The 17,581-nt window shown below is 50.6% G+C and overlaps 1 protein-coding gene across 1 annotated transcript; it reads left to right on the forward strand.

Annotated features, from left to right (window-relative positions):
- The first annotated feature begins 218 nt into the window (after nt 1-218).
- On the forward strand, nt 219-16,311 carry LOC144145082 (cholinesterase-like). Its single transcript, XM_077676575.1, has 4 exons — nt 219-304; nt 6,022-6,427; nt 11,972-13,189; nt 16,022-16,311. Exons 1-4 carry the CDS (start codon nt 265-267, stop codon nt 16,209-16,211), a joined length of 1,854 nt encoding a protein of 617 aa, XP_077532701.1. The 5' UTR covers nt 219-264; the 3' UTR covers nt 16,212-16,311.
- Nucleotides 16,312-17,581: the final 1,270 nt, after the last annotated feature.

Genomic DNA, 17,581 nt, shown 5'->3' on the forward strand with positions numbered 1-17,581 from the left:
CGGTGCACCGGAATTTTTACTTATTGTCTTATCTCTCACGCGAAGTTTTTTCACCCTTAAAAATGCAATACCAACTATCACAACACCACGCTGTACTAAGCTCGCTCGGACCCTTTGAAAAAATCGACGAGTGCATAGCGCGCGCCACTACCACCGAAGAAGAAGCGGCGCCGAATCGAGCCGGTCACGATTTTCCGCCACTCCCGTTTTTCAGAAGTAACCGCCGAACCTGACCAGCCACGATTTAACCGACCACCTCCAGGAATGAATGACAAGTTCGTCATCTGCGTGTGCTGCGTTTTCGGTGAGTTCCGTACTTTCCGCGTTCATGCCGCGTCGGTTCGTTCTAACCTACTGCAGTGAGCACTTCTCTTCGATTTGGCTGCATTCGCTGAACTATTTTAGGCAGTGCAGCACTCGCCTTCTCGATCGTCCAGTGCAGTGCACGGAGCCTGCACTTTTCTATTTGATCTGCCGACGGGGCAGGCAGTGCAGATAAGTTTATGGCGTTTCCTGCACTGCCAAGGAAGGGACTTTATAAGCAGACGACAAACTGAAGTGCGGGGCCGGCTAGCTGTGCAGTGGCGGCAACTGCGCTGAACCATCGTGAACTCGTTCACAAAGTGTGAGCCAAATCAAAGAGGCCTCTACAAACAACGCGGTTCGCGAAGTTAGAACATCCTACGTGAGAACACGCCCACTCGAATACCTTTTTGACTCAATCTCGTTTTCACGTAATCGCAGTAGTCGGCGTCGGTTGTTTTGTTACTTTTAAACAACTCATAAGGCGCCCCACACTTGAGGCGTATACGGCGTCCTGTCAGCCCCACAAGCTTCTCATTTCACGAACTGCGTGAAGCTCATTGTGTGCTACAATATTACCAATTGGATCCACCCTCATTAGCGCGTCTAAACTCCCTTTTGACACTGTATACAGGGCGTTGCGACGATAATTGGAACACTTTAAAAAAATTTCCTGAGCGAACCGCCACTCTGTTCGCGCCCAAACTTGCCACGAAAGTCGCATTTTGTGGTCTATTTTGTTTGATACCGGGAACAACGATGGTACTTACCTGTGTATTCTGAAAATAAATAAAAACGAGTTTCGCCTATGGGAAAATGGCGGCTGATTTAGACGTGCGAGCCAGCGCAAGTTGATGTTGGAACGACAGAACCACCTGCAGAGTGAAATGCACGTTTTGGATTTACGTACGGAGCCAAATGGTCCAGCAGACAATCAGAAAATCCGGTTTTCGGGCTCGCACGTCCAAATAAGCCGCCATTTTCCCATAGGCGAAAATCGTTTTTATTTATTTTCAGGATAAACAGGTAAGTACCGTCGTTGTTCCCGGAGTCAAACAAAATAGACCACAAAATGCGACTTTCGTGTGAACTTTGAGCGCGAACAGAGCGGCGGTTCGCTCAGGAAAATTTTTTAAAGTGTTTCAATTACCGTCGCAATACACCTGTCGCCGGTTGAAGGAACGCAGTGTGTATAGTGCCGTCCGACGACACTCCACCTCAGTGCTACACAGCCATGGCTGGGGTGCCATCAGACGACATTTTTAATTATTTTTAATTATAAGTTGCATGGTTTTGGTTTTTTTTTGGTGTTTTCAATCATTTTTTTTTCTTGTTAGGTTATAGATTAGTTTACGTTACATTACGTTAATGCATGGCGAGTAATGCCAGAGGCGGCATTTTTTCATCGAAACGCCGATAGACGTCGCTTTAGTGAGGTGCTTATAGTACCGTCGGACGGCACTTTAGAGACAGCCTTGAAGAAAAGCAACAAAAGGCGTTCGGTCCTTCAAACCGCATTCACGTTCCTCGGCCAAACAGGGAGAATCGAAAGGGTTCGAACGCCTGTTGTCGCTTTTCTTCAAGCGGCCCCCTAGAGTGTCACGGGGCGTTAGAAGATGAGGGTGGATCCGATCGGTAACATTGTAGCATACAATGAGCTGCACGCAGCTTATGAAGGGAGTTGTGGCGCCAGCTGCGCACCGTTGTCGTGAAGCCTTACGACGTGAGACCTCTCATTCCTCAATCGTCAATACCCAAGGTTGGGTTACCAGCCGGAAGGCCCTCGTCGCGCAGGCTGTGATACTGAGGGCGAATACGTGCGCATTCGATTCTAGAGGCGACCGTTTTTTTTTTGTTTTTTTTTTCTGCTGTAGACGAAACATGACACCGCCCGTATGTCGATATTTCGACGCGTGTCGGCAGTCAACAGGATGACCAATCGGTAAACATTGAAACCGTCGCCACTCAGGTTGCGTACAACTGTAGCAGATTTCTTTTCCCCGGACCACTGCATAGGATTAAGGATAAATGGAGGCATAATATTAAGGATAAACGGGGAATACTTGAGCCATTTGAGGTTTCCGGGACATAGTGTTGCTGAGTGAGACTGCAGAACACCTGCAAACAATGCTCGAAGAAATAGTCAGAAAGCACGGCCGTGGGGCTAAAAAATAAATATGGATAAATCTAAGCTAAGGAGGAATAAGCATGCCAAAAACGTCCTCTTCAGCTTTAGAAACGAAACGCTAGAAGAAGTAAACGAATGCAACTACCTCGGACAAATGGTTAGTGCTGACCCCAACCACGGGACAGAAATCCGGAGCAGAATAGGCATGGGTTACGGAGCACTCAGCAAGCACTCTCAAATAAGCAAAAGTATGCTACCTCTGTCACTCAAAAGAAAAACCTACAGCCAGTGCGTACTGCCGGTGATGACATACGGAGCTGAAACTTCAACTTACTAAACAACTAGAAAGCAAACTCAGGTCGGCTCAACGGGCCATGGAACGAATAATGTTAGGTGTAACACTCAGGGACAAGAAACGCGCTACCTGGATCAGAGAACGCACTAGAAATGGTGATATCATAGTTCAAACAAATAAAAAGAAATGAACCTATAGGATGGCCATGAGACGAACCCACAATCGGTGGGCAATTACGGTAACAGAATGGATACCAATAGACGGGTCTAGAAGGAGGGGAAGGCCAGCAATCCGTTGGAGGGCTGAAATAAGGAAATTCGGGGGTAAACGATGGACTCAAGCAGCGCAGGACAGGAGCGGTTGAAAGTCATCTGTCCTGTAGTGGACCTGAGTAGGCTGATGATGATGATTATGAGTGCCCAGAGTGGAGCGGAGGCCTTTCCAGGCAGCAGCGCACGTTGTCATGTGCCCTTCAAATGCGTGTATTTTAAAGAGTAGAACCAAAAGCTAACACTGCCTAATTTAACATTCGTTACCAATCTGTTTTGTACCTACTTCGTTTGTGTCACTGGACCCCCTACTGGGTGCGAACGGGAGATCAGTCCCGATAAACAGTAGGGCGAGGGGGGGCGGCCGATCGCCGATGGATTTGCTGCCGCCGTGCTAGGGTCAGTGTGGCCATGCTCGGTGGCAAACCGAGATGTAAGGTGTCTGCGATTTTGCTGCACTCGCTGCACTCATTGAGGTAGTGCAGCCCTCACCTCTTCGATTTTCGAGTGCAGCGCGTGGCGCCTGCACTTTTCTCTTCGATTTACCGACGGTGCAGAGAGTGCAGGATGAGTTCACGGCTCTCCCTGCACCCCCCAGGGAGGAGGTGCAGAAGCAGACGACAAAAGTGCAGGACCGGTTGTGCAGTCGCCTGCGCTGAACTGGCTGAACTCATCCTGAACTCATTCAAAAAGTGCAGGCCAAATCGAAGAGACCTTTGCAAGGCATGCATCCTCTTCCTCACGCTGCACTCCGTTCCTCCCTTACGGCGCGCAGCGCAGATAAAGGGTGTTTGCGCATGTGTCAGCTGGGAGGTGCTTAGCGCTCCTACTATCGATTAGTAAATTCAGTTCTAAATCGAAGTTTTCTATGTCTTACTGGTGGCGTCGTTCTTTCAAATAAAACGCACTGCAAGGCAGTAAACTTCACAAAATGGGTTTCACAATACGACGCCGATGATGATGATGATGATGATTATGGTGGTGGTGGTGGTGGTGGTGGTGGTGGTGTAAGCGAAGGCACATCAAGAGCATCAAGAAGAAAAAACGCTTCTCCTTGATCGGAATCAAACTTGGGTCCCTGGCGTTATCTAGCCGATGTCTACCCGACTGCGCGGTTTTGACACGGTCGAAGCAGTTTGGATTCAAAGCGAAGTTTCCGTGGTCTGACTAACGGACGGCGAGGTCCACTGATTGAACGACGCAAAGCACATCCCATCAACGATCAAAGCCCACAACCCCAACGACAGCGAACGAATCCCTCAGGAGAAGGCTGAGCGCTTCGACCATCGTTGTCGTTAGACGGAGAGCGTTTGATTTTCGTGGTAAAGTTCATAATCTACGTACTAGCAGGAGACAGGAGCGCCGGGTGTCGGTGTGCTCCTCGCAACCTTTTCGGTACATACTTGCTCTTTGCGTACGCTGCACGGTCCCCCAAAAAGAGATATTGTATTTTTCACGAGATTGACAGTTGTGTCAAACGCGTTGCCAAAAGGCGCGTACACGTCGACCGTAACGTAATCGCACGTAAAGCGGCCGAAAAGCTCAGATGAACGCGCGCGGGGCGCCGGTGCCAGCACCTCGTTGATGACCGCGGCATGTTGATGCCCGCACAACACTTTGCCTCTTCCTCTTCTCTTCGACGTTTTTGTGCCTAGGTTTCTTCCAATATCAATTACCACCAACCAGCCACACTTGTCATTTTGGCGGTATACGTCTCATTGTGCATCACCAACAGACCGAAGCCACAATTTTTTAGATGCGGAGCAGCTTATGGTCGCGCCTGTTCCCTCCGCCGTTGTGCGGCCGCCGTTGTGCGGCGTCCACACCCCCACTGCGCATGCGCATCCTCCTCCTCCTCATCTCATCCCCTTGTCTCATCTCCTTGTCTCATCTCCTCTCCTCTCCGGCATTCCTCCACTCCTCTCCGACGCTTCTCTCCTCTCCGGGATTGCGCAACGAATGGCAACACCTGCGGCACCACGCGCGATAATGCGAAGCAGCTTGCGTGCGCTCTCATCCAGCGGCCGTGGTTAGAGACGCGACGAATGCCGCTGCATACTCCGCTGGGGGCGCCACTGTAGCTCCACGGTATAAATGACGCGCGCGCGCGCTCCGCTCCCCTCATTCTCCTTCCGCAACGCCCCTCATTCTCCTCGACCCCATGGCTGCTTCGCATACTACTCAGGATTCCCCTACGGGAAGATGGTGAATTTTTTTAGACTGCATTTGGAAGGGCGTCGGACACTGATAGCATCATCTACCTCAGGGTCTTTGAAACAGCATGCACCTTAGCGGTGATACTACAGCTTTCGTCTCCCCTCACGCGTTAAGTAGCAGCTTCACGTACGCAGAGCTTTCACGGATGATGAGTGCGCATGCTCACAACGCAAAGGGTCGCCGTGAGTCTTACGGACGTACGTAAGATTCGAATCCTTACGTTGCGTTCTTCACGTAGCTTCCGTACGTAGAGTTGACCAACATGGCGGCGCCCTGCCTGTCCGTTTCGCAGCTATAACCGCTTCGTCGTTCATCCTTAGGAGCGATATCGTATTCTAAGCTATTGGTTTCGCCTTCAATTTTCCCATTTTTAATCCCATATTTAATTCAAGTTTTAATCGAAAAACAGGTCTTGTTTTTTTTATATATAGAAGGGCGTTTTTTAGCTGTTAAGCCAGACGAAGTAGCGTTTTTTGTCATCATAGCAACGGGCTCGCGAGATCACGAGTTGCTACTGTCAGTATAGATGGCGCTAGGGGTAACACACGGGTAGAGTTACTGTATATAGCTCCCGCAGGGAGAGCTATATACAGGAACTCTACACACGGGTATGGGCAGACAGCACGTGCATCTGCAGGCGCCCTACGATCGGCGTACGGCTATCCAGAGGACTATGGGGCAACTATGAGGGTTTTAAACTACATGCGCGTGGGCTACGTATACTTTTCCAGTTTGCGTACGTAAACTGTGTGCGCACGTGAAACTAAAACTGTCTTTTCTCACCGCTCCGTCTCGGACCGTGCGCGCAGTGGTGGCCGTGTCAGTGGGCTTCGCGCTGCTGCTCACGCTCTACGCCATGCACCACCCGCCCGAAGGCACGCCTGCCGCGCGCCGCCAGCCGGAGGAAAACCTGACCGTGGCCACCAGCCTGGGCCAGGTGCGCGGCGTGTCCCTGCGCGTGCTCGAGACGGACGTGGTGGCCTTCTACGGCGTGCCCTACGCGGAGCCACCCGTCGGGACGCGTCGCTTCCGCGTGCCCAAGCGCCACGCCGCCTGGGCCGCGACGCTGGACGCCACGCGCCGAGAGGACGTCCGCTGCCCGCAAGTGGCCACCGACGACTACTTCAGGCCCCCCACCAACTCCTCGGACGACGAAGACTGCCTGCGCGTCGACGTGTTTGTGCCCAGGTCCCCTTACGACCGAAGCTCGACCAGGTACGGGAGCCGGGTCCTCATAGTGTTTGCAGTCGGAGTTCATGGCTGCGTTTACATCTTGAACCTCGGACCAATCCAACGTTTCCACTTGATACCTCTGCAAACCGCCTAGGGCTTGCTCGCGAGGCTGGGGAACAGTTCTTAGCCTTACTAGACGCTGCAGCAGTAACTAAAGTGGGGTGGTTGGTACGGTGACATCATGAAAAGCAAGCGTGACAAAACACACGACAACCGGATAAGTGCACACAATTTCGTTTCATTTAGGTTTAATTTATTTACATTTCAAGCACGAAAGGCCGAAATATTCTTGGAATCGTGTCGAAAGGCTAGTATAGGGTCCCATTTATACCTAACAAGCACTTAAACAAGGCACAAAAAGTTGTGACGACATTGCCCGGATGTTGCTTCGGCGAGCAGGCGCGCCTTAGTGGAGGGCTCCGGATAAATTGTGACCACCTCAGGATCTTTTGTACAGTCATATGGAGTTGGCGTGGATGTGTGCGTATATACCTAATGATATATATGCGATCGCGCGTAAATCACACAAATATATTTACACACACGCATGTGCAAAATGACCGAGAATATGACATTTTTATATGCAAGCAGAAAGAAATTCAGCGAAAAATAACAACGACGCAGTAAACTTTCACTGGACTTGGTAATATTGGAAGAGAAGGCCCCCGAGCCATCGCTGCGGTTTAGAAGAGAAGAAATTTGTCAGGAGTGTCTACCGTTTACGGAGATTAATTTATGAAGACAAGAAAACGTCTCTTTTTATATTGCGGGGGAAGCTGATTTTATTTCCTGGGACAAGCTGTGCCATAATTTTGGTACCGATGTACTGCGGGCGTTTTCCTCCATGTGCGTTATTTGACGGGGGTAAGTTGAAGTACCAACTACGGAATCCCTGGAGGAAAGGGACGACGAGTACAGTTTGGATGGATGAATGGTATCATTATTGGCGACGGCCGTTCTCAGCTGCCGTAAACTATCAATGGGTAGAACCTTAAGTTTGTGAAACATTTTGGGGTTTTACTGATCCACTTTCCGCACAATCGACGCGCCCTCAAACAAAATAAAATTACACTTGAGCTGTAATTAAAATTAGTCGAAGCTGTATACCTCGCTATATATGCCTGCCGCGCGAGTCGCTGCTCCAAGACCCTCCTAAGGGTACGCGAGAAAAAAAGCCACCAAGCGTTCACCGAGCGTGTGTTTGAAAAACTGGCGCAGATTGCACTATTAGTGCAAGGCTGGAGAAACAGAAGAGCTGGCGACCTTTCTCTCTTCGACGGAGACCCGGCTGTTGCACCTCTCATCAACTTCAGAACTTGCCTCTGAATGTTCTCCATTACTGGCAGGCCCGGACCGTTTTGTTCACAGGCTTTGTCATCTCTCACCCGCGGAAATAGGCTTCACGAACTCGGCGTCTGTAGCGCGAACTCGGCGTCTGTGCCCCCCTTCAAGGGACACTGAAGTGATATGTAAACATTGCGGGATTACTAGCGCAAATTGTAGTCCGGAGTCCCCAGGCCATGTTTCGACCACCCTGGGCGCGTTTACGCGATTTTATTTAGTAGAAAAATTAATTCGAAAATGCTGTCCTCCTCTCTTTACGCTCGCCCATTTTCTGCGGCGTTTTCGTGTGACGTCAGGAGGGGATAAGCTGGCAATTGGATGCGCTACTGCACGGCTCCCCGGCCTTCAGACAGAGTCAGTCGGCCCAGCGTTTCGTCCGCCGGCCGCCGACGGGTCGTCGCAATTCGTTCGCTCAGTTGAAACGAAGCCAGGACACGCTTGTGAATGGTAGAATTTGCCTTTCTTCACTTGGTTAGTTTGTACACTGTATCTAGCTCCAAGTCAAGGTCGCTTCACACAAGCGCTGCACAAGCGCACATGCGACGCTTCGCTGACTGGTATGCCAGTAGGAAAATATAAGGCCTCTTGAAGGCGGGAGAAGAGTCAGCGAAGTCAATATAGGTACTAAGGAAATAAAATCAACTGATATTTTTACCGTACAGCGTAAAACTAGGGTGCGGGAAGCACTTTTTTGCGCTGGGCGAACAAGCACAGCGGTCAGCAGCACGACTACGCATCTGCGAACGCTTTTCCGTCTACGAAATGCAATTGCTAGACGTGATCTATTGTGGAAACTCGGGCGACGCTTACTGCACGAGCGCAATACAACAAATAGTCACTTAAGCTGCTTGAAATGCCAAAACTAAATAAAAGTGTAAACTGGTTGTGCAATATATACCCTATAATACCGATGTCAGCGGAGCCCGCTCTGTGGCTGAGTAGTCTGTGTTGCTAGGTTTGACACCGCAAGTATTTTGCAAGTTACGAGTTCGAATCCCCGCGGGTACGTGCTTTTTTTTTTTTGTAAGTTAACTTTTTCGTTTTCCGCCGATGTTTTCTATACTGAGTTCACCTTTTTTTTGGGCCGCAGTGTTCATGGCTACACGAACTAGTTCACAAAACGCGCGCAGGCTGGCACTGGCGCGCTAGCGAGTTCTCGTTGGCGTGCTGTTGCCATAAGCACCGACTGCTTGCAGGCAGTGGGCACAGGCCAGAATGAACAGACCCTTGGCCTGGTGCGAACACGCCTTTTACGACACAGGCATGAGGGAGGCAAGCTCCAAATATGGAGCTTGCCTCCATATTTGGAGCGCATGACATTTGGGCGTCTGCGGGTACGCGGAGGGCGTTCATGCACTGCGTAGGTTTCGGCTAGTGAATGCTACGATTCCAAGCCGTCCTAGGAGGCTTATCTTTATGCATTTTTACAGCTGACAACATGGCAGAAGCGCGGTACGATGATTACTGAGTTATTGAGAATGCCCATCCAACAACTCCAACGGTTGTGTTTTACAGAACCGAAACCGAAACCGAAACTTGTTTGGTTGCTCACCTTGGGCATCGTCCAATCACGGTGCCCGCTCCTCCTAACGTCACAGCTTTAGTTGGTGCGGCCGCCGCAAACCGCGCATGGTAGTTTTTCTTCTTTCGCGCTTTGTAAAATAATTACCGATTTGTCAACCGAATAAACGATGAAAAGTGTGCTAATTTGAGTCAGTCTACGCAGTGCAAGCAAAAACGGGAGCTTGACAAATTCACTTCAGTGTCCCTTTCAGGCGCGTACACATGCACGCGAACTGGCGAGGAGAGCGGCACGCGAGAGATCACACTCGACCTGCTATCCCCCTTTCATCCCCCTTCCCCTTCCCCACCCGGGCCTGATAAGGTGTCGAAAACCCCCCAGTCAGACAGTTTAGGGCCCCTTCCTCACCCCCCCCCCCCCCCCCCCCAGAACCTCAAAGCAAGGCAAAGCAGAGTGTTCTCGAAGGTCGAGGTAGCCGACGCCGGGCGCTCCTCCGAGGCGCACGCTCACGTGCACTCGGCTGGGCGGAGTTTTCTAGTAATGCTCGACGGCGGAACTAATTGCTTAAGCAGCTCTGCTCTTAAGAACGCGTCGCCATTTTTAAAAAATCACCAAAGCAGTCCTCTTCACTTACGAGTCCCGGACGTATTTACCACAGAACGCCCGAGCTTCAGGCTGGTGTTCGCTTTTCACGTGCATTTCTACGGCACATCTTGTCAGTGAAGTCTACAGAGAACACATGCGCTGTAAGGCACTTCTAAATCGAAGAGGTCCACGGGGAGCAGCCATGGTGTCGGGTGGGCCCGACGAGGCAGGCGGCTGTCGGCTGCCAGAATGACGGTGACCCTCAAATGAACCTAAAAGATCCCGAACACAGCAGCTTGCCCACATCCCCGTGTTTTCCATTCTGGTAAAGGAAAAAGAGCGCTGTTTCCGGATGCTTCAAATCCTAAATACTTTGCGACAATAAGCGGTCTCCTTGGTCAGCTAACAGCATATAACGGGTAACATGGCTTCGTTAAGCCTTTCTTGGCCTTAAGCCTTGCCACCTGAGACAATGCTTGTGTGTAAGAATTGTCTAGAATAAGTGCAAACAACAAATGCACAAACCCTCTGTCAACTTCAACTTTATTTTCCAAAAAAGGAATTGCATTTTGATATGCAACACATCATCTGGGCCCATATATAGCAACCCTGCTAGTGGCGGGCCCATGCAATAAATACATCATATTGTAGTAACTCAGCTATAAACTAATTCAATATGGACAGCAATAGAAAGCGGTCGTCAGAACCGTTATACACCCATACACGTCAATGTACTTAAACATAGCGCATATACAATCATACATGCACACGCATACAAGTGCCCACTCGAAATAGAAACAACGGCAAATCTAGCATCCCAACTAAATGAGATACATATTTTGTCCAGGACCAAGCATTTAAGAAAAGAAAATACAGAGTTTACAGGTGGTAAAAATAGTTATATACAGGTCAAGGTAGTAATTCGAAATTATTACGTTTGTTTTCAAGGCTAGAGAAAAGTTGCGGCTTTCCTTAACGTCAACTGAAACAGCGTTCCACATCTTGGTACCAAGATACTGCAGTGTACGTCTGCCATACACGTTGTGTACAAGCGGGATGCTAAAATTGATGTTTATGTGACTTCCTGTTGCTCGACCTGATTTTATGAAAATATTTGATGGGAAAGGGCTGTTTCCTGACAAAGTATTTTGAGTGACGCAGGCTATTTTGTAATATCGGGCGACCAAGAAAGGCATTATTTCTAGAGTACTGAATATGAGGGCTGTGGGGGCAGTACATTTTGAAAAGGTTATAACGCGCAGTGCTCGTTTTTGTAATTTTATAACTGGGGAAAGGTACGATAAGTATGCGCTGTCCCAAGTTTCAGCGCAGTATATTAGGGGGCAGTGAAAGACAGCGAAGTAAATTGTTTTTAATGTTGGCAAGGGGAAATATCAGTGTTTCCCCTTAAGTTTTGCTTGCTTGTTTGTTTGTTTCATGCAGGCACGACATCGTGCCTGCATGAAACAAGCAAAACTTCATTTTATACATGAACACTGATATGCTGTTTATAATTCATGGCCGCGTCACGGACTATGCCGAGATATTTATACGTTTCTACCTTTTGAATCTCATCAGTTCCCAGTTTCAGTTTTATTGAATTAATTGCTCTTTGCACCCGACGATGAAAATAGAATATATATTGTTTTGGTTATATTTAGCGTCAACCTGTTTTCATCAAACTGTTTTGCGATATTTATTAAGTCATTATTCGCGTCCATTTCTAGCTGCTTAATGCTATTTCCTACGAATAAAACAACTGTGTTATCAGCGTACATTATGGCTTCCCCTTTTACTGAGCGATTCGGCAAATCGTTCGCATTAAGAGAAAATAGAATAGGTCCCAAAACAGAGCCCTGTGGCACTCCAGCTGCTATGGCTAGAAAATTTCAACAAGTTCCATTTATGCAAACACATTGTTTGCGTTGGGACACTGTCGTGACACCAGGTAAAATCGGCACATTTACAGATAGGCCATGATGTTGACGGATGTGCCTCGCTTATACAACGCATCACCTATAATCCTCATTTTTATGCTGTGGTATCCACTTACGCCCCCTGACGGCGCCACGCAGAGCCATGGTGGTGGTCCTCCACGGGGGCAGCTTCGGGACAGGCTCGAACCGGGACCCCCTGTACGACGGCAGCTGGCTGGCCGCGGGCGCCGACGTCGTCGTGGCCGTTCCCAACTACCGGCTCGGCCCGCTGGGGTTCCTGCGAGCCGAGGAGAAGAACGCGCCGGGCAACCAGGGCCTGTGGGACCAGCTGCTGGCGCTGCAGTTTCTACGGGACAACGCCGCCGCGTTCGGCGCCCGCCAGGGCCACGTCACCCTGCTGGGCGTCGACAGCGGCGCCGTGAGTGTGGGCCTCCACTTGCTGTCTCCGCTGAGCCGCCAGTTCTTCTCGCGCGCCTTCTTATTGGGCGGGAGCCCGTTCGTCATGAGCCGCTTCAGTGCTTACGCCGAGCAGGACGAGGTGGAGCAGCTCGGCACCGTCATGTGCGCCGGGCCGCCCACAGCCGACGGGGAGGACACTTGGGACGCCACCACGCCCAAGCCACCACCAACAGCGCTGATGTCTTGTCTGCGCCAGGCACCCGCCGGTCGCATCGTAGCCAACCTGGAGGAGTTCAACGGCGTGCACGCCAGGCCCTTCGGGCCGCTGTACGGCAGCAACGACACCGAGGACGACTTCTTCCTGTCCACGGCCACCGGTGACCTGCTGCTGCCGGACGAAGAGGGCACCCCGGCCACGTTCGCGGGCAAGACGCTCGTGCTCGGGTACGCGACGAACGAGGGAGAGTACTTCCTGCGGCAGTTCTTCGGCCAGTGGCAGCTCGAGAAGGCCGAGACGTTGCCCAGGCCCCTGGTTCGACTGCTCCTGGAGAGGCTGGTGCTGCATTTTTTTGCGGCCGAGGAGGTCGCCACCGTCAGCCAACTCTACTTCGCCGACATCCTGGCGGCCGACGGTTCGTCCTTTTCGGCCGCCGAGGCGTACGCGAGCGCGGCCGAATTCTTGGGCGACGTGCTGGTGAAGTGCCCGACCAGGTTGATGGCGGACGTGATTGCGCGGGGCGGAGGCAGCGTGTACTTCTACGAGTTCGACTTCAACATCAACGCGCTCACCCTGCGCGAGGACGCCGAGCTTCGCGGCCAGTGGCGTGGTGCCCCCCACTACGCCGACGCGCTGTTCTCCCTCGGCGCCGTCGTGAACCAGCCGCCTGAAGACGAGGCCGGCGCCCGGGCCACGAGCCTTCGCATGATGGGCAAGGTGGGGGCCTTCGCCAGGACCGGGTACGTCCGTGCTTCCGTTGCATTTCGTGAAGTTAGTCGCCACAGCACGGCGGTTGAAACCTTATAGCCTAAAATAGTTGCGAATGTGCGCTGCGTCCATTGTGAAAGACTGAAGTAACTGCTAGTTGTATTGATCGGTCATTTCTCAGAGGAAATTTCCTTGAGTTTCGGTAACATTCCCCGGGTTTCTTGGCAAATTTTCTTCTGTGGTCCAATGCTATTCCGTAGCTCTGCACGCGGAGTTTCGGCCTATATATGGCTTTCGGCCTATGACGGAAGACAGGGTCCGCTATAGGTTCTTAAGCAAAACAAAACTGGATAACTTGTAAAATGACCGCGTATGTTCAGAAAGCGGGGACTTCAATCGAACTGACGCTGTCGAGAGACGGAATTGACGATGACAGTGTACAGACACGGTACAAATGCAGCTTCTGTATAAGCTAATATTTTTGCGCGTGCGTGCCAGTATATTCATGTGGAAGAAACGTGGACTGATATATAGATTAGCCTTGAGAGAACACGTGCTCTAGGCTGCGTTAGTAGAAGCAGAGGAATTATGTTCGCCTGTGGGACTCGAACCTGCACCAGCGTGACTGATTTCAGCTCCCGGTCGAATAGAATTACACCACTGTACCATGGCCGTTCCATTCTTGCTACTGTAAGATGGCCACAGCTTGTTTTCAAGACCACTTCTAAGAATATCTAACCAAGCCCTCTGTCAAGTGGAGTTGAAATTCATAGCGACCAAACTGGTAGCTTCTAAATTAAACCAGTGCAGTGAGCACTCCTTGCTCAAACTCGGTAAGCCAACTGACATCGACGGCATCTTTTTAAGGTATACCCGCATTTTACAAGCCCTCGCCCACCGGCGCATCAGTCACCAGCGTGGTGACTGATCAGAATCACCTGCGTGGTGGGGAGCATCCCACTGATATTATTTGGACGTTAATGCTTTCGCATTCTTCGCATTCACAGCTCATTAAAATTGCGTAGATGTCATCACAGTATTTTTATTTGTGTTGGTAAGCAGAACTCCTCGTTAGCTTTCCAAAGCGTGTCTAGCTTCTTGTCAGTGTTTGGTCTCATTCATCGTTCACGTCAATAAAAACAAAACTTCTGTATGCTATCTGCAATTAGTTTCCCCCCCTATAGCGATGCGATTCCAGCTCCACGAAAGACTGCCTCAACAATTACATTAACAAGTTGTATTATTTGTTTGGTGCGAGTACTCCCTAATTCGCTGTGACGTGTACGTCACCATTAAATCAGGTCGGGGAAAAAAATATTCTACAATAGTTTCTCGCTAGTCTTGGTGACGTTGCACTATATTAGTGAGGAATTTGTCTTTTAATGTCTTGTTTCGGTTTTTAATTTTCTCGTTTGCATTGAAGTAATTAACTTTAATTCTTATCCTAATCTACAGTTCTCATGGATACGAAATTTTGCTAAAACGACCAATCATGCAGAAAACGTTACCACGGACGCCGAGGTCTCCTCAATAATAATAAAGTTAGTTTAGGTCTAAGGCGCCTAAACTACACTTAGGTATTTGATACTTGCTGTAATCGTAAATTTCCTAGTACACACCTTCACAAGAACGCTTTATAAAGTCGCATTTATTTACATTTCTGCGTAATTCTTTTCAAATCCCGTTTGCGATGTTCATTGATACTTGCCAGATGTTTTAGTCCAATTTTAGCCTCACTAAACGAATACCTAAAGCATTCCATCCGTAAACCTACTTTGTTTCAGAATTCAAGCTTCTTTTGAAGAGTTAAACGAACCTTAACCTTTGTTAGTTTGCGTAATCGTACGAATGAACAAACTCGTACAAAATAATTTTCTGAAGAGCGGATCGCAAGGATGTACAATTTTGAGGGGAAAATACGTTCAGGTAAGTTACACCTTTGAAAGACCTATACAGGTCTCGTCACGTTCTTTAAAATGGAGGTAACTATAAGCATTCCAAAAAATTAAAGCCCTTCCACTCAATGTGAAAGCTGTCGTAAGTGCAGAGCAGTGATTCGCCATAATGGGCTGTGGCACCGCTATCCGCTCACTGCTACCACCCATCACGTTCTTTGCCGACCTGTCTCACTCCTCTCTTGGTGAATTAAACGGAGGTTTCATTCAAATTTCCCGCCTACGCAGTGCTAGCGCGCTCCCTGCTTCAAATAGCGCCAGCGGGAGTTATGTTTCTTTTTTTTTTTTTTGGGGGGGGGGGGGGTTACTAAAAGGCAAAATTTTGGTCTGTCTATATTTTTGTGCGTGCTTTTCACCCCGCGCGTGCCAGCGCCTTCCAGCGCAGTTGGAACGCGCCATTTTTTTTTTTTTTTTTGCACTGCCACTTTTTTCGCTTACTATCGGAAAAACCAACCCAACGGGCGTTCCTAACTAAATGGACGCGGAAGCTGTCAGTCATATACACAGATTCTGCCTCAAACGTACGTGCACATTTTTTTGCGCTAAACAACGGGTAGATGTATGACAAGCGCCAGCGGTTCACGATTTTCGAACGGTTTTGACTACATAAACCGCTTGGTTCTCGAGGCCTCTGTGGGACGCCCTACGACGGGTACGACGGGCTCTATTTGGGTCCGTTAATTATCTCGCTGCGCCACCTGATTCTGGTCGTCGCTTGACATCATGCGTTACGCGAGCTACAGCGACAAGGCGAGCCCCTATGCTCTGCACTTAATGTCTCAGTTATGCCCTGGCGGCTGCCCCTTTTGTTGATTCAGTAAGATAACGTTCTGAATATACGTCCTGAACTTCTCAGGTGAGCCGATGTAGCAGTAGCGAGACCAACACTGTCGTCTTCGTGTCGCGCAGGGTTCCCGACCGGACCCGGGACATCCCGTGGCCCCTGTACCGCACCCACGGTGACGCCCCGCGACGGCAAATGGCGATCATCACGCTGAACCGGCTCCGCATCTCGCAGCTGCGCAACGGAAACCGGTGTCGCCATCTAGGGAAGCTCTCCCGGTGGAAAAAGTTGCTGCGTGCCGCCGATATGGAATGACGAGCACGCGAGCCCCGCTATGGGGCTGTGTCTACTCAACGCCCGAGGTGGCGATATATCTTGATGACGGCTTTTGATACTAGGCAATTAAATAATACTTCATGCACTTCTCTGCGGGGATTTTTAAAGCGAAGTTTTCTGCCGCTCTCCTCCCGGTTTTACGCGGGACGCTGCCGCTGTCTAGCCGGGTGTGCCGAGCGGCTAGCGTACGCTAACGATACGGCGGCGGGTGGCGGGACCCGACTTGGCAGGAACGGGCGCCCATGCCTCGCTGAGCCGGCGCATTCGTTCCGCTGAGGGGCGACCTCCTCTCCGTCTCCGCGCGCGCATGCGCAGTCGGGTCCCGGTAACCCGCTGCCGTAGCGTTAGCGCGCGCTAGCTGCTACGCTAAAACTCTATATGTACACCAGATCACGCTACACTCCACGTATCGCGCCTGCAAGGCGGAGGAAACGACAGGGGGCACTGGTAATTATAACGCTGGCCACTGCGTATTGCGTCCGCTGTGCCAGGAAGCGATTGACTGTAGTAGAAGTTGTAGTAGTAGTAGCAGAAGTTGTAGTAGTAGTAGTAGTAGTAGTAGTAGTAGTAGTAGTATAGTAGCGGCATTTTTGTTAACATTGGGATCAGGGTATGGGTGTGGTGGGGGCCCTTTGTCTTTCTTTGGTTACCAGGTCAGAGCTCCCCAGAGCCTGCTCCCAGTGAGAGAAGGAGGGGAAAAGGTGGAAGGGGTCGCGCGGACACTCGCACAGGCAGTGGGAGAGTGTCCAGCGCATCACATGAGGGGCCGTGAGGGGAGGCGAATTGGTGGGGGTGGGTGTGCACAAGGAGAGTGCGGGGAAGTGTGTTTGTAAGAGCCGCCACATGTGCGCTGCCGGCGCCGTAAGTGAAGGGTGCGGGGGAGGTAGGTTCCTCCGAAACGGGAGCCCGGGTTATCAAAGCTCGGCCGTGTCGGGGTGCCGCCGTCGCATTGCAGCCTACGTCGCGGTGGGCCAAAGTCCACAGCAGCCTCACGGGGTGAGCAGGGGCATTCTGAAGGAGAATTTTGAGGACAGCAACGGAGATGACACCGTTTGTGTAATTTTGTATGGTAGTTTGGGAGTCAAATAAAATGATAGGGGTAGGTAATTGAGTAGGGGCAAGGGCTATGGCCGTTTCCTCCGCAGTTACTAAAGGAAGTGGTGGCGAGGTAGCTGAGACGTTAGCGGATGTTGGAGAAGCGCTTACTACAGAGTGCGAAGGCAGGACGGGTGGGGTATACGCCGCTACGTCTACGCAGAGCGTGTGCTCAGAGGAAGGGTAGCGGGATAGGTGCGCTTGAGCGCTGGCTAGGCGCCCTCCGTGATGGTAGGTGGAATGCATATTTCGTG

This window comes from Haemaphysalis longicornis, unplaced genomic scaffold (assembly GCF_048455015.1).
Source record: "Haemaphysalis longicornis isolate Haplotype H1 unplaced genomic scaffold, Haemaphysalis longicornis Haplotype H1 scaffold_7, whole genome shotgun sequence".
NCBI classification, from domain to species: domain Eukaryota; kingdom Metazoa; phylum Arthropoda; class Arachnida; order Ixodida; family Ixodidae; genus Haemaphysalis; species Haemaphysalis longicornis.